Raw genomic sequence first — 21,585 nt, forward strand, 5'->3', positions numbered from 1 at the left:
GAGGTTGCCAGCTAAAACATGAGAAGCCGTTCATCAAGTGTTCCACAGGAGTGGTCTACGCCATTCCCTTGAAGTGTGGAAAGGCTTATGTTGGCCAAACCGGCCGCTGCGTTAATGAACGCTTGGGGGAACATGCCCGAAATTTAAGCAACTTAAGGACAAGTACGCAAATTTGGTCGCGCACGTAATTGGATGCACAGGATGCGAGGCTCGTTTGGGAGAGACGAAGATTCTCGGCAAGAGTGCCGACGAGACGGCGCGCATCAGTTTGGAAGCGTTCCACATACACAAATATGGCAGCAAGTGCGTAAGCACCCCATCTGTATCGCTTTTTGCGGCAGAGCTTCATTTTTTGGAAGCGGCTGCTTACTGATTTCATTGTATCTTAGTATCCCTCGCCTTTTGCTAGTGTTTGTCTAGTTTTTTCGTGTTCTTGTTTCTTCACGCCTGAATGCGTTGACTGCTGGCACGTTCGTTCATCGATGCGCATCGTCATTTTCCCCGATTGTATCACTCCCTTCCCCCTTCACTTCTGCCTTTCCCCTTATATAAGGTACCCGTCTTCCGTTAATAAAAGTTAGTTGACAGTCAGCGCTTGTGTCCTGTCCCTTATACTTTGTGGTTGCATGTGTTTGCGCTGCAAACAGTTTTTATGTCAAGTATGCACCAACTCGCCCAGAAAGAAGTTTTAATGCTGAACCATGTGCGCACATAGTGCCACCTGCTTCTCGGCAGCAAGTGCAGCTGCGGGTGCCAACTTCCTTTTCAAATACCTCTGCCACTTTTGGTGTGAAGGCCACGGTGGGAGATGTTCATGGTGGCAAAAACATCGTTTAGCACCGTTCACCAATTCCCAGTGGCTTGCATCGCGCATGAGGCTCTCCTTCCAAGCTTTATAACTTGGGTCATTATCCTTTGGTTCACACTCGCAACCAGCGCAGAAGTTGATGAGCACCACATAGTCGATGACTATGTGATGACTACGTGGACGTTCGCAACGAACGGGTTGCACTTCTGGTTACCGTTCCCGCGGGGCGAGCTCCACGCTGATGCGATACCACCACAGCACACACAGGTGATCATAATCGCTTTTGCCTACTGTGACGCTACCACCACACACCTCGCACTTCATAAACGACATCAGTTCGTTCATGGAGTCCAAACTAACAATAGTGAAGCCTACCTCCACGTCGACTGGTGCAGCCGCAACGTTGTCGGTGTGAGTGAGGGAATCCAACTTCCGTTTTGCTGCTGGTGTTAAAGCAAGAATTTGAAGTTTTTTGGGGGGCATTCATCTCCCTCTATAGAAAATCCGCACGTTGCAACGCTGCAGTGTCACGCCGAACGCTGCCGCTGTCCGTAATGATTTCACTCGGTGAGCTGGCTAGGCCTACTTCAGCATCGTCCGCAGCTTCGGCATCATTTGCGGTTCGTGGCGGGCTATTCTCAATGATTTCTGAAGGAATACAGCATTTCTGAAAGTTATAGGCTGATAACTTTTTTTTGCCAACTTAGTGCCTCGTTGCGAACTTCCCCGGTGGTCAGACATAGTTCCGCACTTGTGACAAACCTATGACTGAGAACAATGAGACATGCAGTCGCATCCCCTGCGGAGTGGAGCAGACGATGAGAACCTCGCACAACACGCGTTTTTGCTCACGTGCGCTAGTCATTTAATCGGATCACACGTTCGGACCTTTTTTTCTCCCCGGATTTCAACGTAACTGGCGAACCGACGGAGTCACTTTTGGTGGGAATTTAAAGAAGGAAGGCTCCTCTTTCCAACGAGACCAAGATGGCTGCGATTGCGCACATAGAAAAAGAGCTATGCGCTGCGATAAAAAGGGCTGTTCTTGCGCGGAATTCAGCTCACAGTGATGTTATGAATTGATATTGCAGGTGAAATACACTTCTGTGAGATTTGAAACTTGGTGAATTAAAGGAATATTAGCTTTAGATATTAAAAATTTCATTTTAAAAAAAATCCTTTTTTTTCGTGATTTTTTTTTCGCCGTAATGAGCCGTGTCCCCCCCTTAAGTGGCATCTACGAGTCAGTCCAGTGAACGTGCGCTGTCACATGCCTTTGTGGAAGCTAACCGCCATTCCTTGCGAGGTGCACCACTGAGGAGGAGTCAGTGCTGCGAATCCAATGCGTCATTGACGTTGTCGAACTGGCCTAGCTACCGCGTGCATACGCTGCTACGTTATAATGGCACCCTCACGGCAATCATGTGTGCAGCTATAGTGCACAGCAATCTGGAACGCCCACTGCGCCACGCTACCTTCGAGGTTGTTGCAGGAAAACCCGCCGACTGTCAACAGAGTGCACATGGTCTGGGGTGGCGGAGTTCAATATACAGTCTACGCTCGTCACAACGGACCCGCGTACAACAGACTTTCGAATAAAACGTACCATATTTCAGCCTTAGTTTGTTCTACCTATTTTATTAATGCATCGTAGTTCACTTTTAACGGACCACGCTACAACGGACTATCGGCTACAGTAGACGAAATTAGTGGCAATTTTTCAAAATATCGGCTGTATAGAATGCACTTTTGCTGTGTCAACACAGGCTGAAAACTGACTTGCAAGGGTGAGCTGACGATCGCGGCTCAATATCTGGCGTGCTAGGGACGAAGGCGGGGCGGAAATGCACCTTCTGTGCGCTAGAAGGGGGGGAGGGGGAGGCGAGAGAGAGGGGTTTCTACTCTAGCAGCTGCTGCTTACGGCGTGGCCACCATATCTTGAAAGCAATCTGCGATGCGGACAAAGTGCACAAATGCACAGGCACCATATCTAAAATCCGAGATGTGGACAAAGTGTGCGCAGTATCTTGAAAGCGATCTGCAACGTGAACAAAGTGCACCCAGAGCCAGTAGCTTCTTATATGCTGTGCTTTCGACGTTTAGTTCGCGCTGCACAATAGATGGCACGAAGGTCAATTCACTCACTGCTGCTGCCGTACTTTATTTGCTTAATTTGCTATCGCAATCGATGCTTTGCCTTTCAGACGAAACTGCGACATTTTTGTTTGTTTTTACTTTGGACATTCGTCACTCACTCTTTGCAATAAAGTTGTTAGGCATTGCGACGAAAACTTAGGATGTGAGGTGCCTCAAATATTACGGACTTCAGATAAAACGGACATTTTTTTTTTGTCGGATTATCAGGGTCCGCTGTAACGACAGTCGACTGTATCCATTTTATGTTCGATTCTGTTCGAAATAAAGAATAAAAGATGCGATTTTCCAGATGATATATAATTCAATATATCCATGTTCGATCTATTGAAGTTGACTGTATTTGCAGACCTCTACTTTTATACTATTTCTTTTCTCGCTTTTCGTGCTTCGTCAGTGGCCAGAGGGACGCTCCCCACACAATACCAACAGGATCAGCCAGCCATAAACAGCTGATAAGAGTAGCATGAAATTGAGCGTAAGGCATGGCTACAAAATAGTGGCCCACATCTCATCCATTTTCCTGCTGTCACTACAGATCACTATGTGCACAGAATTCTCATTGGAGACTACTAGATAACTAGGCTTCACTACTTTGTTTCACAGAGCACTGCCGCTCAGTTGACGACCATGCTGGTGACGTCTCAAAACGAAAACATTGAGATTTCTGTTTGACTCTTAGCACATGGTCGTGTGTATTAAGGGGGGAGGCTACACTTGAAATACTACTTTTTTATTTGTGGACAGACCTGAACGAAATTTTCACATTTGGTGTATTTTAATATGCAGATTTTAAAAATATAATTAATTTTGCCATAGGATAAGTAGTTTCTGATATACTCTAAAAGCATTGTATAAGCTGGGTCCTTTGTTTGGAGGAAAATTAGCATCTAAACAGAAAACCCTAACACAGTAATTTGAGTATAACGACTATCTAGAATGTTCAGGGAGTATAAGGTATTAATCAATATTCTAGGCTATCTGAGCAAGAGTTAGAGCTTATCAAAGTTGTGAGAAAAAATACCATCTTGACATGTCAAGCATGTGACCCATTTCGAAAACTTTTTTAGAACAGTACTGCTTTGAAAAGGTGCGTGTTGTTTACTGCATACATTCCTCTTTTTGGCAAAAAGAAAATTATGCCAATAGCTTAAATGGGACAGAAGTTATTTTACCTCCAAATTGGAAGTCTGTCAGAATTGTTTTGAGAAATCAAGGAAAAACATTCTGCAACATCTTTATTGAGAACACACCAATAAAATCTCAAGGAAATTCATCAGGGGCATAAACTGGATGCATCCTATCTTTATGCCACTTTTGGCCAGCTTCCTTGCGCTCAAAGAGGCTTCCTGTTGGCGTTAGCACTTCGATGGCCGTCTTTCTCCTTTGCTCGCTGAGATGCAGTGCCAGGAATATTCTTGTGTAACTGCTGTAGAATTGCAGTGGACGCAAGCAGGTTCCCAGTGTTGAAGCGTAGGACAGGTTCCCCAATGGCAGCTTGCACGGCAAAGAAAGATGCATGCTGTTCCTTTGAGACACTCCAAATCACTGAGTGAAGGCTCTCATTCTAATTCTGTGTCTTGCCTCGCTGGCATCTCTGGAGGAGGTTTTTTTTTTTCAGATAGCCGCGTATATACAGGCAGCATTGCTTCTGCCACATGTTCTGGCAAGTTGTAGTGGTGCCTAGGTTCAGGCTCTCCCTTTGCTCTCGCAGCATTGTGACGACAGAACATTGTCAGAACATTGCTGAGCCCGTACTCCTTGGCGGGGTCCTTGAAAGCATCACCACTTTCTAGCCGCACCCAGGACACAGCACGAGTCCAAGGAACTCTTGTACAACGAATAAATCCACGACTGCAAATTCACTTCCGCTGTCGTTGACGTCCTCTCTCGTGTCGACACCCAGCAGCTTGAACTTTTGTTCCATTGCAGACTGCGACGCCAGGCACGTTTTCCGGCGCTCGCTGCGTGCTCGCTACTTTCTTCAGTCGTGAAGCAAACGGTGCCTGCATGATCTGTGCCAACACACGTGGCGTGGGCGGACGAAGTGTTGACGCTAGACGTGCCGGTTTGCAGCTCGGAACTCTATCCGGTAGACTGTCCAGGCAGACCAGCAACCGGCAACTCCGCGAGTATGACAGGCCTAGCCGCCTTCCGTCGCTCATTCCACAGCCGCTTGACGCGCAGTAGCCTTGAGACGACGATCTTTTCCAGCCATCCGGGCAGCGAAATGAACACCTTATCAAACGTCGTCGCGAAGCAATCGGCCGAACAAATGTAGACAACATGGACAGCGGCGCAATGAAACCAGAGATAAACAAACGTAGCGAAACGCGAGATGTGCGCCAGAGAGCGCCAGACCAATAGGAGCGAGGCACGCGGGGGGTGTGCGCGCTTTGGCCAATCGGCGGCACGGACGCATCCTTCAGAAATGACGCGATAGCGCCGGTTTCCCTTCACCGACGCCATTTTGAACTGGTGCAAAATGCGCACAAAGAAAACAGCTTCAAAACAAGTGCAAGATGGCGGCCACTGGCCACCGCGTTCGCAAATGGCGACGGCACGTAGTTTGAATATTTTTTACCAAATTTTGCCAATTTTGCGTTCACCCTGGCCCCTTTAAGCGCGATTTTTTATTATTTTCCGATTAGATTTAGCTTCTAGATTTCGCAGAGGGATTCTTGAATGTATAAAGGCAGCGAAAATGCACTTTTCCGAAAATAGACTTTTTTGTGATTTTTTTTGGCATTTGAAGACCTGCGTCCCCCCTTAAGAGTCCAAATTATTGTGACGTGCTGTAAGGTGTCCAAAATTTTGGTTGTCCTTATACAAGAAGTCTACAGAGCTAGCGATAGTGCCGTGAGGCTGTCCGAAAAACTAAGCCTGTCCAAATTATCAGTGTATGAATAATATGTACAGACTTTTTCACAGTACCAGGGGTGTCTGCATTCGGCACTGTAGAAGCCCTTTTCTGGAAACCCATGCACAAGCTCATTTCAGCTTACTTCAAAACTACCACTGCAATTTGGATGTACAGTAAAACCTCGTTAAACCGTACCTGCTTAAACAGTAGTTTCGGTTTAAAAGTAGTAAAGTCAATTCCCCGACTCAGTAGCCATTGAACATAATGTATTTTGTATCTGCATAAACCGTACCAGCTTATTGCGTACGCATCGGTTAAAACGTAGCGTTTCCACTTTTCGTCGAGCAAACACGGCGGTGCGTCGTCTCCATCAGGCGGCCCGGCAGAACAACAAGCCTCAGACATCGGTACAACGGCCTCCAAGCACCCTGTGCATTTGCACATAAAGCCGCATCAACATCAACATCATTCCGACGTTGCATGGACGCCGTGCCAGAGAGCGTTGTGGCATTGTGCAAGCGAGGACTTGCGTCATGCCGAAGCTCGGATAAAAAAGACGCCGGGTGGTCAGCATAGAAGAAAAATTAGACATCGTCCGTGCTACCGAACGTGACACGAAGTCGGCGCTGGCCCGCGACAGGGATCTGCTGTTGACTACAGTGTGTGGCATTTGGAATGTGAAGTTGCTCGGCAGCGCTGCTGCGACCTCGAAGAGATGTCCGCTACGAGGTTCGACTTTTCACCATCGTTGCCGCTGTTGTTGCCGAAGTGTCAACTAGCGACAGTGATGACCATGCGGAAAGCGACAGCACGGGCTATTCAGGCCCAACAGTGGCAGAAGCTGCGCGTTACGCCAGCCTCATGAATGCAATCGTCGCAAGAACAGGGGCGCGATAACGTAACTACTCCAAACAAAAAGTTTTCCTAACTCTGGCACTTGGCAATGAAAAAGGCGCCCCGGGACTTATGCAGCACTACTGCGTGCATGCACGGAGAATACGTAACGCCAACGAGGAATCTACCGTGCGAGTGTTTGCCGAGAGGAGGGGGGCTGGCTGAGAAGCTGGCACGCAGCTTCAGCAAGTTTGAGGCCGCTGTCGTCGTGCTAGGCCGCCGCGGCATCAAACGAAAATAACACTTACGTCGCGCGCAGTGAATAAATACTGCATGTTTTTTCCCCTTTCATCGCACTCTCTCCGATTCCGTTTTCGACAGGTAAGTGGGCGATCTCATGCTATTTCGCTTAAACAGTACTACCGTTTAGTACGTACTTTTTCCGGGCTCCGGCCGACTGCGGTTTAACGAGGCTTCACTGTAATTAACCAGTGCTAAAAAAGAGATGAGGAACCAGAACGAGAAGCCCAGAGGACATGGCACCAGTGAGATGCTCTTGAAAAGGTATATTGGTGAGCTAGTTCACCTCGTCTGAATGAAGTCTACATCATACATCTGAGCAGGGTTCCCCACAAATTTTTGAAGGGTAGGCATTGTGTGAACAAAGTGAAGTGAGTGGGGGGGGGGGGGGGTACACATGCGACTAAGCCTTTTTATTCTTCGATACGACAATTCCACCATTTGTAAGCTCACCAGTTCACACATTAATGAAACTCACATGAGCCAGTGATGCATCCTACCACACTACCAAAGTTTGTCACAACAATGAAATGCAGCACTTGCTGCTGTCAAAATGCATGAAAAACATGCACTGGGCGATTCAAATATGCATCAGCCAAACGAGCACTTCCCGTGTAACGAGTGGCGACGCTAGTTTGGAAATTTTTCATTCACTCCTTTTGCTTTATTTCTGCATGGCGAAATATGATGCTATGGCTATTTGAAGGTCAGCTCTCTTGTTTTTACGATGATCTAAATATTGTGGCATTGCATCAACGAAAAGTTCTGTGATACGTACCGTATAGTGCGAAATATAGGTAGAGGTTTTTTCCAAGAAATATTACTAAAAAGTCACCCCTCGACTTATATACCGGCCCTTGGCACAACATGAATAGTCGTCTGGCAACATGTAGGAGTGCAGACCTTTCGGCATCCGCATCGTTATCGCCTCCTTGCTGACCGACACGGCCTACGCAGTTAGACCGACGCCATCTTCCATTTTGTGCAGCGATTGTTCCTGGCATACCTAAATTTCCTGACAACCCGCAAAATGAGTACGAGTACTCGACGTCAGTTCACCGTGGCGTTCATGAAGAAGGTTATCGAATATGCTGAAATGCATGGGAACATGTCTGCCCAGTGGCAATTCGGCGTGTCGGAAAAAAGCGTCCGGTACTGGCGAACGCAGAAAGTCAAGCTGTCTGCCTGCAACGCGCGGAAAACGTCCTTTCGCGGGCGCCGCGTGGTGCACCCGGAGCTCAAAGACAAGGTGGCGGATTTCGTCCGCGAGCATCGTGCCAGATCATTGCCAGTGACAGCGGAACTCATCCGCATCAAAGCTATTGAAATCACCCGAGAATCCGGACTGCCCAAGGACCAATTCAAGGGCTCCATTTATTGGGTTTGTCGCTTCATGCGACGCATGGGATTTGTACTTTGACGGCGGACATCAATCTGCCAGAAGCTGCCAGAGGCATACGAGGACAAGCTGGTCGAATTCCAGCGCTATGTTATCCGTCTCCGGCAGCAGCATGGCTACATGTTGGGACAGATCGGCAACGCTGATGAAACGCCGGTGTGGTTCGACATGCCGTCGCCCACCACAGTGTGCGAACGCGGCGCAAAAGAAGTCAAGCTTCTTTCTACGGGGAACGAGCATTCGCACTTCACAGTGATGCTCGCGTGTACTGCAGACGGCAGAACGCTGCCTCCATACATAATATTCAAGAGGAAGACGCTGCTGAAAGAGGTTTTCCCGCGGGATGTTGTCATTCGCATGAATGAAAAGGGCTATATGGACGAGGCCCTCATGCTCAATTGGATTAAGACCATCTGGAATCGGCGACCCGGCACACTCCTGCGGTGTCCGAGCATGCTCGTCTTGGATGCCTTTCGCGGGCACTTGACAGCAGGTGTAAAGCATGCACTCCGCGACAGGAGGACGGAACTCGCCGTCATTCCAGGAGACATGACCTCAACCCTTCAGCCACTGGACGTCGTGCTCAACAAGCCCTTTAAAGACCGTGTCCGTGAACAATATAATCAGTGGATGGCCGGCGACAACCCGACGACTCCAACAGGCCGGCTGCGCAGGCCGCCTCTGTGTCACAGGCTTGGCGCTCGCTGCCCGACGATATGGTGGTGTGGGCATTCAAGAAGTGTTGCATTAGCAACTCCTTGGACGGCACCAAGGATGACATGTTGTGGGACACAGCCAGAAAAAAGCAGTCGTCTTCGGACGAGAGTTCAGACAGCTCAGACGAATGAGCAGGTGACGACTCTGGCGGCACCACTAAATAAAACAAAGTATTGTGCCTTATAATTTTTATGTTGACTTCTTTGCTTCAATGTAATGAGGTCGACCTATATTCCGCCTCAACCTATTCTGCATTATACGGTAGTACAATGGCACTTCCCAACACCCAATCTTTGTCATCCTAATTTTGACAGCGCACTAGAAAGGAAGATTTTCTTAATCAAATGATATTGCGCGCGCGCACACACACACGCACGCACACACACACATGCACACAAAAATCACGGACGTAAAAGAGGACGACACACCAAGCGCTTGGTGTGTCGTCCTCTCTTACGTCCGTGTAGTTCTTTTGTTGCACAATATCATTTGAGTAATGGATTACCAACTTGCCCGGAATGCTGCTCTCATTAAGATTTTGTTAACTTATATGTCTTTTTTTTTTCATATGTATTTCCCCACATGAAAGGAGTGCCAAAGGATTGTGAAAAATGACTTGGGAAATTTTGACTGGTCAACTAGGAGGTGGGTGGCATTTCCACCACCGCCCACTATAGGCAGCGCCCTGCACCTTAGCAATTTTTTTTTATTTCGGACATGCTGAATGTGAGGCAACTTGGCCAAGGTCATGCAGTTGCATCACTGGTTGGCAGGTGGGGCAGTTCAGAACGCACATCATTTTCTCCTGCAGGGGCAGGCTACAGAATATTAAATCCAGCATCCAATTAACAATGTTCAGCAGTTCAGCAATTTTGCATACACGGCATGTTAAGGATTGAAAATACTTAAAAAGGGCATAAGTAAAAGCTGTATAAAAATGTGAGAAACCATCATGCAAGAACATCACAAGGCAAAGAAAGGTTACACACAGGCCTTTCCTTGCCTTGTCCTGTTTTTGCAAGTCGTCATGAGCAATACAAGGTAATGAACTCTGCAACCACTGACGCAAAGCACTGGCATAGGAGGCGAACCTGATCAGCGAGAATCTCATCCAGCCTGGCCGTTGCCGCAGCAGCGTCCATGGCAATGGCACCACTCAGCCTGAAAGCCACCGCCTGGCATGGGATAGACCTCAGGCTGTCCGGCAGTTGCTTGACAAAAGAGTCCTCCACGTTCTCACTGTTACCATAGTCGGCAAAGAACACGGTAACACTTCCAAGGTGCAGCTCCCGGATGATTCCTCTATACCAGCAGCCATCCTCAGAATAGAGGGCGCAACAGGCAGTGCCCACCTGAAATGCCACAAGGGAGCAACTTAGCCTTTCACAGGCAAGTGAGAGAAAGTCGAAACCTAGCAACATTTTTGTCTCCTTCCGCTGCAGTGTTAATTCGCTACCATTTATGCATTACCTTTGTTAGCACTTGCTGTTTGCATCTAGCTTTTGTTGTCTTAAACGGTTCCTGAACCAATTTTATCGAAGTCGAGAAATGCATCCGACATTAAAACAGACTACAGTTGACTTCCATTAGTCTCTCAGAAGACCAATGAAATTGATCGAATTATCTGGTAGGCTGAATTAAACAAGATGCAGAAAAACTGCCATAACACACTACCGATTCATTTGGCAGTATTTCCCAAATTTTTAACATGCCCTGGAATCAAATGCGTGCCCACTTCTTGTGTCCAAAGTAGAAATCTAATGCACAGCCAATGTTTTAGTAAAGAAAATTAGCAATAGTCTAATGTGTGCTGCGTAATGACGGCCGGTTTTCTTTACAGCTGTGTTATGCGCTGAAGCATATAAACATCGAGAACAGAGTTTTGGTTTCATATCCATTGCACTGTGCAAAAAGTTTTCTATGTAATCTTTAAAAAAAAAAAGGAGACACTCGTTAGAACAAACCAAATACTATATTTGTATATTGTGAGCTACCATTATTGCTTGGAAATCTTCCTAGGATAAGCGGAAATTGGGCATTTTTGAAGGGCTATTCGCTGTCCACTAAGCTCTGCCAAGTCAGACGCTGCTAACAAAAGCGTTGCTGTTGGGGTCACCTTAGTGGTCAGGTGCATGCATGCTGACCAGTTGAGCTTTAATTATTCAGTGAAGGCCAATTTTAGGATCGAAATAACGAAAGCTTGGACACATAGTAATTAACGGGCACCAGCCAAGACCTTAATAGAACTAACCTAAAAATTGAAAACGAAATTCTACTGTACTTCAAAAATACCTCCCAACAAAAAGTACTTTGATGCGTTCCGCAGAAGCATATTTATTGGCAAAGACCACCTGTGATCCCTATGCAGTGTTCCCACTCCTTCTTCAATGCCTTGCATTGTGAAGGCTACAACAGAGCAGGGTGGTGCCCACAACACTCCACTTCCTGAACATCACTATGGTGAGCAGTTCAAATTTGGTTAGAACTTGGTTATGGACGTTAGCATAGATACCACTAATTTTGCTTTTTGCATCTACAATGCACCAAACCCTGAGGATGTCCCTCAGCTTACGGTTAACGGTGTTGCATTACATCGCTGTGCTACAGTGTACTAGACAGCTGCGCTTGGCTATTCTTGCACTGAGTGAGATGAGCAACACATTTTCTGTTGTATTTATCTCTACGACAATCACACAATTTCCGAATGTCAAACAAACTCTTTATATTCACTCGTGCGAGTAAGTCGGCAACGCACACATCTGCTAAGCAATGGATGCCATGCTCCGGACTCGCGTTGAAAGGATTCCTAACATAACGAGTTTCGACCATGAAGCAGACAACCTGTTTGTCAGATGTTGGTGCTCGGACCTTGAGTCACGTCCCCCAAAGATACCAATGAGGGCATGCTGCTGTTCTCAATTTTACCCAATAGCTAAATATGTAGCAAAGTCTGCCAAGGCATCTAGCCAAGAGTGAGTGTACGCTGGCAAGCGTACATCTGGTCTGACCAGATGTACGTAATATCTGAAGTTTCGCATGTTTCAAGGCTACTTTGAGTGCTCAAAACTAATAGAAATTAGCGAGACCCAATCGCTACGGCACTAAGCAGTGTGGCCAAAGTTTCATTTCTACGTGGGCAGGTGCAGCTGAGCGTCAGCTGATGATAGGCAGCAATAGTCGTACTTCCGGAAGTATGCAATTCCTATGGAAATTCTAAACGCAGATTTTCGCTTAACTCGGGCTGTTCATTAAACTGCATCAATAGATATACACAGTAACGTAGGAAGAAGCACACCGATTCAAACACCCTTCTCGATTGATGTCAACTATTGGCCAATAACAACCACACATTAGAATCTGCTATATGAAGAAATATGGCAGCCCGAAAATAGTGAGGAGGAGGCTTTTGTTGAAAAGAGTGTGAGAAAAAGGTGACTGTGCTCCAGTTGCGAGCTCCATGCGACACACACTATGGCAAAATTTGGCTGAGGTGTTTACAGCAGTGCACGCTATCTATGGACTGTTTTTTCGATAAGCCTGAGGGGGTGGTACATCACCCCTTTAAGTCTGCTGCAGCTCAGAATACAAACCTATATCAATTTGTCCACTACTACTACTTTCAGGTATGGTAGTGCTAGAGCGCAGACCCCTGCATCTAATGCTGAATGAATGATTTAGCTTTTCATTAACGTGACCTGGCCTATAAAAGTGCCATAGATGCAAAAAGAAAGTTTTTTTGCAATAAGATCTTCATAAAAAATCTTATTTCTCCTGCAATACATCTTGCACTAATACTCATGCACAGTGTGCGCAAACCTCGTCTTTCCTCGAACTGTAGCAATGCACCAGCGCTGTTTGTATTTGGCATAACATTACAGTGCTGCTCATGCACTTACAATTAAATAAAAATAATTCTTTCACAATTCAGAAAATAGAAGTTTACACACTGTTTTGGAGACTCAACTATTGTGATAGACAACAATGTTTGTCAAATATGTCTTCAAAATTTGGAAGACCCTTCAGCTTCACCTTTAAGAGTGGAACGCGATAGCATTCACTCGCACGCTTCCCGGCAACTGCAGCTTATGTAACCGTAATGTTGTCCTGGAAACACTGATGGCGAACGCTAGGCATGAAGACGAGCTTTCTGGGGCACGCCATTAGTGCTAAGACAGACCTCAAACAGCAGCTGGAAAAGTGGTTTGTGCTTCTGCATAACAGAATTACGTTTTCTCGTTTATTCCAATTACAGTCCGATGCTATCATATCTGGAGGTTGTGTTTAAGTTGTACTTTACAAATTTTGTGGTGCATTTTACTTTCAGAAATTCAATTAATTGAATAACGCTTATGCGCCATGTGGAGGGCCTGCGTGGATCGGGATGATTTTTCTCGTATGGATAACGTCACTGCTGCCAACACCGGATTTTCCGCAACACGGGGCCCTTAACGCTATCGTGTTAAAATGCACTCGTAAAGCATCAAGAAAGACACCAACCCTGCATTCCCATACATACAGCAGCAATGTAGCACTACTTTTCGTCAAGGTTCTTGCCTGAAGCTCTGTGGTCCACAGCATTTCTTACAAGAATTACTATAGGGAACTCTGGCACTGTGATCATTCAGTCAACACAAGAATGATGGTTAGTACATGTATTTGTCTGATCTTTGTGCTTGTGGCTTTATTACACTTCTATATACCATCACTGGTCTAAATTTGAAAGCAATCTACACTTCGTTGAATGCAGAAGGCAATAAATCTCTGTGACCATGCACAATTGCAAATAACTGCAGCTGTTCTGCCTGCCCATGCGTCTGTGGCATGATGGTTTCACCATTGGACTCCTGAGCTCGAGGTCTTGTGTTCGAATTGCAAGCGCTGGACAATTTTAATGTTTAATTACTCATAACGCACAAATTTGTTTAAAATAATCAGCCACAAAGTCATGACACCATTCAAAGCCAGAAGGATGAAGTTTAGGCAAATCCACGAACTAGCCATTTCAATGCCGGCTGTACCGCCCCGATTGCAGCTCCCGTAAACACTAGTGCCGCATTTCTCTCTAGCAACTGTATGAAACTCTATGCTGTTGTATAACCAGGGTTGTTAGCTGAGGGGGAGGATAAAGACAACTTGCTTTGCGCATAGCTGGTGAAAGGCCAGGCTGTCCACTGGCGACACTGGACAGCACAGTGTCCACGTTGCTGAGCTGGGCATCATTTCTGGTCAGCTGGCCATAGAACTCCGACAGTGACTTCACCACGACCACTGTGACCTGCTCTTGCTTGCCGGGCCCAAGCTGGAGCTGTAAAAGGCCTTGTTGAGCAGGAGCCTCCCCTCCACCAAATGTATTCATGTTGGCCGGAGCTGATCCCTGAGCAGGCGCCACCACTGCTGGGGGACCTGAGCAGATGAGCATCAAAGAGATTTAACACTTTATGAATGAGTGTTGCGTACAGGCAACAAACCAGCAAACTTTTTATTTCTTGAAGAGTTTGTTATGAGTATGAAATTCTTGGCAAATGCCTATGGCTAACACTTGAACGATGGGCAGCAAGCTCATTTGATGAATCAGAGCAGGAAGAGGGGACACAGAAATAGTAGTTTGTCGCACAGCTTTCTTTCTTATGATAGCATGCAAGACCAATGCAAGATCCCCGGCTGCAGAAGTATCACACAGGTAATGTGGAGGAAGTACAATGTACACCTCCTGTTCTACATCCCAATGAGAAATGTGGGTAAAATTTCCACACAAAGCAATAGGTGGCTTGAGGTACAGCTTGCTTTTAGTGTCCTGCCTGGTGTTGCCTACGGGCAATAAACCTATTGCCGAACAAGTCACCGAAATGTTTTTGTCTTTTTGTTGAATATCCATATTCTCAGTGTATTGTGTATTTTATTTCTTGCCGTTAAAGGCCAACTTGAACTTATAGCTGGCTTAACAACAATTCGGCTTGGCAACTTCCTTCAATGTGCAAGAGAACACTCTCTCATATGTGTGCACTAACACAAACACTCCCCCGCGCCCCCTTTTCACAGTGCACTGTGAAGAAGTAGGGAGGGTGTCCTTTCTTGGGGCGTGTGTGTGCAAAAGCGTGAGTGCATGTATGTATGTGTGTGTTCTCTTGCACTCTGAAGCAAGTTACCATGATAAAGGCAAACAGTGATACAATCTTGGACTGCGTAAAAGCCGATCTTCAAATAGTGCAGCTATAGGAACGTAAGCCAAGGGTGAAATTGCGCAAAATTGTATGTGCCATGAAAAGCTTAAACGTTTCTGATGTTGACCCAGTAAAGCGCCCCCTACCAACAAGATTAGGTAGTGCCCACAGAGCGCCGAAAATCTTGAAGGCTATGTGCTGGGATCCGTGCCACCACCACTAACCACCATATGCACGTTTGCCTTCCACTCGAGAGATAAGACTCTCTTAAATGAAATCTAGAGACGAATGTTCCTGCTGCAATAGGAGGAATGTCAGTCTTACCATACACATAACCTTAGTAGTCATGAAAAAATGCAAAAACAAGACAGACTTGAAGTTCATGTGCTAACTCCTCATGCCATCATAAGATTTGCGCAGGATCTGCTAAGTAGAGTTGCTTAATGTCACAAAGCACCAGGAAGTAAAGGCAAAGTAAAGGCTTAAGCTTAGAAAACAAACAACAAACAGCAGACACAGAACTAAAGGAACAAGGTGACACCATGTCACAGAGGCCATCTCTGCCTCTGTCCCTGTTCTGTCATATGCCCAGCTCATTCAACCAATACAAGATGTGAGAGGCAATATTCTTGAACATTCCTGATTCATTTTGACCATACTGTGCTCCAACATCTTGGTGCACAGGAGTTTTTTGTGTTCTGCAAGAATGCCCCTGTAATGCCCAATGGAAACCCATCACGAGCTTCAATGAGCTGCAGTCAGAAAACCCGCATTTGTTTTATAGCTGCCACTGTGACAACCAAGAAAGACTGTGATGTCAAGGTTACGTCTTGGCTAGGCTACACAAGAGACTAGCAGATGAATATGTGTTAATCTTGAAATGCCTTTCCTGGTGCGAGAATATTTCTACACTCCACGTCTTTCAGGGAGTGGTTGCTTTGGCCTGTCTTAAAATAAATGCCGGGTGGTACACATTTCACAAGACCAGCGCTGTACCAGTACAGTAGTGAAACACTTGGCCCTGCACTGCCGGCAGTCTTAGCTAATGCAGACGAATCGAAATTATTCACAGATAAGATTTCCCTATTGTTCATTGCACTGCCATCATTTGTCACTGCTGTCACCTGTCCACAGCTTAAGGCGAGTCTTTCTAGGCTCATGGTGAAGTTTGTGTCAGCAGAACTGACCGCTGGAGTGTCTGCAAAGCATCATCATGCCATATGAGACAGATTAAAGATAGATTAAATAATGAAAAATGATAGATAGTACTGCTAGTGAATGATAACGTTATAATAGATATTGGTAGAGGTTAATGACTTGTAATGACTACTAAAGACTCCAAAATGACCAATATGTCTAACTTGTAATGACTACAAATGATTAGAAATTACTAAAAATGCTTAGTAATGAATGACAAGTAATTACTAAAATGACTTGTAATTAATACTGATGACTACGAAATGACCCATGTCTAACGACAACTTGATATGACTACAATTCATTAGAAATGACTAAAAACGGTTAGTAATGTCCAGTAATGACTAATAATGATTGAAATGACTTGTAATGACTACTAATGACTGATATGTCCAACATGTCTAATAATGGCTTGTAATGACCACAATTGATTACAAATGACAAAAACGCTTAGTAGTGAGCAGTAATGGCTAAAAGAAAGAAGAGGCAAAGAGAAAGAGGCGAATGATAAGAGGAAGAGTAGGCTCTTGCCATTCACCTCTAAAGAGAGATCTCAAGAGACCCTGTAATTTTTTCTTCCTGGGCTGTGCAGTCTTTCAATAGAGCTCCAATAAGCCTAAGATGCCAGCCATATTGGTGCCATATTTGAAGTCTCAACTAAACGGCTGGAGATCAGCTAAATACAGGCATCAGCATGCAACGGCACAAAGGCTAGACTTCCCTCACTACTTGCATTTACGACCAAAAAATAGTGTCACATATGAAATAGAGGTAAATGTTCTGTAATCTGATGCTACACTAAGCCTCATATTGATGTTGAAAAATATTCCATTGTTACATGGAAGGCGTCGCAGACCTGAAACTTAACAAACAGGCGGAGTCGCATGTTTCTGCGACCACTCACCACACAGCATTGCTCATGACAACGTAGTACGTTCCATACTAGAAGCATGGAGGGGCACAAATACAAGCTTAGTCAAAACCTTGTACTTACAAGTTGTAATGTATGAAGTAGTTATTCCACAGAAGGCGTTGCAAATAAAAAACTGTACTACGAAAAGTGCCGAGACTTTTACAACTGCACTACAAGCTTCTGTAGCATTTTTAAATTCCAAAGTTTTACGTGCCAAAACCACCATGATTGTGAGGCATGCTGTAGTGGGGGATTCCAGATTCATTTTGACCACCACAGGTTTTTTTAATGTGCACCTAATGCATGGTACACACATGTTTTTGTATTTTGCCCCCATCGATCACTGCAGCTGGGATTTGATCCCATGCCCACAGGCTTAGCAGCGCACCGCCAAAGCCACTACACCACCACAGCAGGTGCTTCCATAGTGTTGCCTGCTAAGTATGAAACGCAGTACAGTGGTTTTAGTAAAAGTGACAACACCAGAGCTATTTACCGCTACTAAGTAGCTTCCACAAACACAAACAAACCTTTGGATGGAAGACTCTGCCCAGAGCTGGTAAATGCCACACTGTGGACATCCCCATGGCATGCCAGAAAGCGTACCTCCACTTCTGTGTCGATCATGTCATCCGAGACCTGCCCCGACTGCAGCTGGCAAGGTATGCCAAACAAAGTAGGAATGGCAAACTGTGGTTCCAGAGGGCGCACATCCTGCAGCATCACGGTCTCCTCATTGCCATAGTCCAAGTACAAAACATCACACTGTGAACCATCGGCTGAAACTTTTTCAACTTTCGCTCTGTAGAACTGCCCATCCTCAGAGAATCGACAACAGATGTGATCACCAGGCTGTGGTAGGAAGGCCGGGTTTGGCGACGATGCAGAGTAATAGTCTCCGAGTCCTTTCTGCAGGACGTCCAGCTCACCCTCTGGGATCTTCATGAACTGGCCAAAGAACTTCTGTGGGGGAGCAACATTAGTGACCAAGAGTTTCTCCACAGGACACACAATGGGAGATTGTGCCTTTGCTGAGCCCACTTGACGAGTGCTTGCCAATGCAGCGTTCAATTCCTTGATGAGTGATTTTGGAGGGTCCCCAACGAATATTTGAACAGAGTGGGTGCCATCAGGAAGGACATCAACAATTGAAACATTTGCTTCAATGTCCAGAAGCCATTGTTCCAGCAACAGCCCTATCTCTTCTGAAGCCTGTGGCAAACACGTAAATCCATCCAAAGTGAGCTTCGTAGCATATGCAGGCTGCAGAGTGTACTTGAGGTCTAGCTGTCGGAGTTCAGAGATATCCAGTGTTGCAGTGTCTCCATAATCAGCCATCCAGACCTGCACTTGCGGGCCTGGCTTGATCACTTCAGCCCTGTACCACGCTCCTTCATATCTGCATGCCACAGCCAAGCCGGGCATGATATCTGCAGGTGAAAGCATTGCAAGTGAAGGGGACTCTGCTTTCAGCTGCGTCGAAATCTGATCAATTTCATCTGCCATTTCTTTCAGCTGTGCATAGAGAATTTCGGTAGACTCAATAAATGTGATGTACATGACATGCCGACAGCCTGGGTCAAGCCTCAATCGTTGAATCTGAGTGTGAAGGGCAGTCACTGGCAGTAAATTTCCTGCCAGCCCATTACACGGAGCATAATTTACTGCCGGAGGTGCTTTGTTGCCATTCAGACCCTCAAACTTAACGGTATATACGCCAGGTATTACTCCCTGCGAAAATGTGCATGTCAGCTCTTGGTCTGCAGTGACTTCAAGGAAGGTATCCTTGTCTAGCCCTGTGCTAGACGCATTGCAATGGATTGCAAAGACAGGCTCTTGGAGCAGTTCAGGAGGGATGACCAACAAGTCTGACGTTGACTTGACTTCACGATTTCCGTAGTCGACAAAGGCCACCCTACAGCTACCGTGGAAGCAGTCGACAACAAGGGAGCGGTAGAGTAAGGAATCCTCTGTGAAACGTGCAAGGCAGACCGTTTCACTCCGTACCAGCGCAGGGTCGAGTGGGACAGCGTCCGCGTACGTGTCCTGAATCATGTCAGAAAACGCCGCTGGATCCCTGGTCGCTAGATGCAAGAACACATCGCATATGGCTTCAACGTGCGCGACGTATACCCTGTAAGGTACGCCTAGTTTGATGTCGGGTATGGTGAAGGCGGGCTTCGCGCTAGCCGGCACCATGGCGTTCGTAAACGCCGCCGAACGCGCAAGCATGTCAGCTAGGCTCCTCCCATCAGGCATGGTGACGGACACGACGGGCCTCACGCAGTTCACCTGCACCTGCTCGTACCTGTGGACTGTGACGGTAACCTCCACGCTCAAAAGCTTGGCCTTTGACAATACGACAACTTTCTCTGCGCCATCCGGCGTGGCAAGGCTCAAGTCGAGTTCGTCAAGAAAGCACTCGTAAACTCCGTGCGGTGTCCTGAAAATAGGGTCTGGGCTCTGGCGTACGTCATCAACGCATACCTCTTCACAGTTCCCGTAGTCTATGAATGTCACTTCCACTAGGGTCTCGTTGTGGCGCGGCCAGGATGACACCACGGCACGGTACCACTTCTTGTTCGAGCAGCGCGCGAAACACGGCGTTCCTAACGCTATCTGACTCTGATGCATAAAGCCAGGCTTAGACGACAGCGCCGGCTCGAGGCCCTCGAGGTAAGCTTCAATATGCCTCATCATTTCTTGGTTCCTCTGCACAAACAGTTTAAGCCATCGGTGTTCGGGCGCCACGTGCGTTACAATAGCTTGGAATGTATCAGCCGCGGCACCGGCCGCGTTCCCCACGATCGTCGGATGCTCCATTGTTTAAACACGTTCCCGCTCGTTACCTGCAAGTCATTATTGCCGGTGCTGTCGAGGAATGGTTGCTGCTGCCTGCCACCAAGGAACGAACAAAATGAGCACGCGAAACCAAACGCAGCCCACAAACTGTCAAGCAGCAGCTCACTTCACAACCGCTCTGTCCTCCAATTCTTTCGCGTGCATTCGCGAGCGCCGCCGCGATATGTCAGACGGTACTCTCGAAGTGGGTGCCAGAGTCCGGTTGGGCACGAGGACAAACGGAAAGCGTAGCTGTCGCGCAATTCACAATTCTTAACACCACAAAACGCGAGCGCAAACGCAGCAAAGCTTGCGCTGCGGTATCGTCAGTATGGCGATAGGTATTGTTCCGAAATGCCGAGCACAAGAAAAGAAAAAAAAAACCCCTAGACGGCGCTAACTGCGCCACCTCCGAGAAATCGAGCTATCATCATTAACTGTGCCGCGGTCCCTGCGTCGCTGTCTCCCTCATCGAAAGAAAGGTCGCCAGTCAAGGAAACACTCGATATCAAACATTCGCGCGAAGCTTGTTTCAAGAGATGTCTCTTCTTTTTGGAAGAGCTCGATGCCTCACGGGGCTGGGCAAGATTATCAGGCAGACTACGCCATTGGCGTCCGCAGCAGCGCGGCGTTACGAGAGCAAAGACTCCGCCGCGGCGCCGACCCAAGAAACCAGACCATCGGTCCGTAAGCCCCTGTATGTACAGCGCTCCAAACTTGAAGACTTCGGAAGGTACGTGGCCGAGTGCATGCCCAAATACGTCCAGAAGGTCCAAATAACGCCTGGTGACGAGCTTGAGATTATGATCGCCCCCGAAGGAGTCGTGCCTGTGCTCACTTTTCTCAAGGAACATCAAAACGCTCAGTACACGAACATAGTCGATATTTGCGGCGTCGACGTACCATCGAGGCAGTACCGTTTTGAAGTAGTCTACAACCTTCTGTCTGTGCACTTCAACTCGAGGATTCGTGTCAAGACGTACACGGACGAACTGACGCCTTTGGACTCCGCCACAGCCGTGTTCAAGGGCGCCAACTGGTACGAACGCGAAGTGTGGGACATGTATGGTGTCTTTTTCGGCAACCATCCGGACCTGAGAAGGATACTGACGGACTACGGCTTCGAAGGGCACCCGTTTCGCAAGGACTTCCCGCTTTCGGGCTATGTGGAGGTCCGCTACGACGACGAAGTCGAAAGGGTCGTTGTCGAACCCCTCGAGCTGACGCAGGAGTTTCGGAAGTTCGATTTGTCCACGCCGTGGGAAACATTTCCAAAGTTTCGTTCGGGAGACGCTGCACAAGAAGTCGCCCTGCCCAGCGGTCAGGAAGAGCCCAAAAGCATAAAATAGATCGGTCTGTTGGTTTGGTCACGAAAAAAAAAAGGGGGGGGGGGACCTG

General features: G+C 47.0%; 2 protein-coding genes across 3 annotated transcripts in view; one reads left to right on the forward strand and one right to left on the reverse strand.

Annotated features, from left to right (window-relative positions):
- The window catches only part of LOC135914436 (protein tudor-like), an 88,072-nt gene extending 67,593 nt beyond the window's left edge, over positions 1 to 20,479 (reverse strand). For both annotated transcript variants that reach the window (XM_065447292.2, XM_065447291.2), the window contains exons 1-3: positions 17,877 to 20,479; positions 14,213 to 14,478; positions 10,167 to 10,427 (exon numbers count right to left, since the gene is read on the reverse strand). In XM_065447292.2, the coding sequence (XP_065303364.2) occupies positions 10,167 to 10,427; positions 14,213 to 14,478; positions 17,877 to 20,169 (2,820 nt within the window). In that variant the 5' untranslated portion in view covers positions 20,170 to 20,479. The remainder of the gene's footprint in view (positions 1 to 10,166; positions 10,428 to 14,212; positions 14,479 to 17,876) is intronic.
- A 126-nt stretch (positions 20,480 to 20,605) lies between these two features.
- Positions 20,606 to 21,582, forward strand: ND-30 (NADH:ubiquinone oxidoreductase core subunit S3). The gene has a single exon (XM_065447297.2). The coding sequence runs from the start codon at positions 20,727 to 20,729 to the stop codon at positions 21,534 to 21,536; it is 810 nt and encodes a 269-aa protein (XP_065303369.2). The 5' UTR covers positions 20,606 to 20,726; the 3' UTR covers positions 21,537 to 21,582.
- Positions 21,583 to 21,585: the final 3 nt, after the last annotated feature.

This window comes from Dermacentor albipictus, chromosome 6 (assembly GCF_038994185.2).
Source record: "Dermacentor albipictus isolate Rhodes 1998 colony chromosome 6, USDA_Dalb.pri_finalv2, whole genome shotgun sequence".
In the NCBI taxonomy this organism is placed as follows: Eukaryota; Metazoa; Arthropoda; class Arachnida; order Ixodida; family Ixodidae; genus Dermacentor; species Dermacentor albipictus.

What these genes read in the sequence shown, in the direction of transcription:
- ND-30 (XM_065447297.2), top strand. Translation starts at nt 20,727, where the DNA reads ATGTCTCTTCTTTTTGGAAGAGCTCGATGCCTCACGGGGCTGGGCAAG.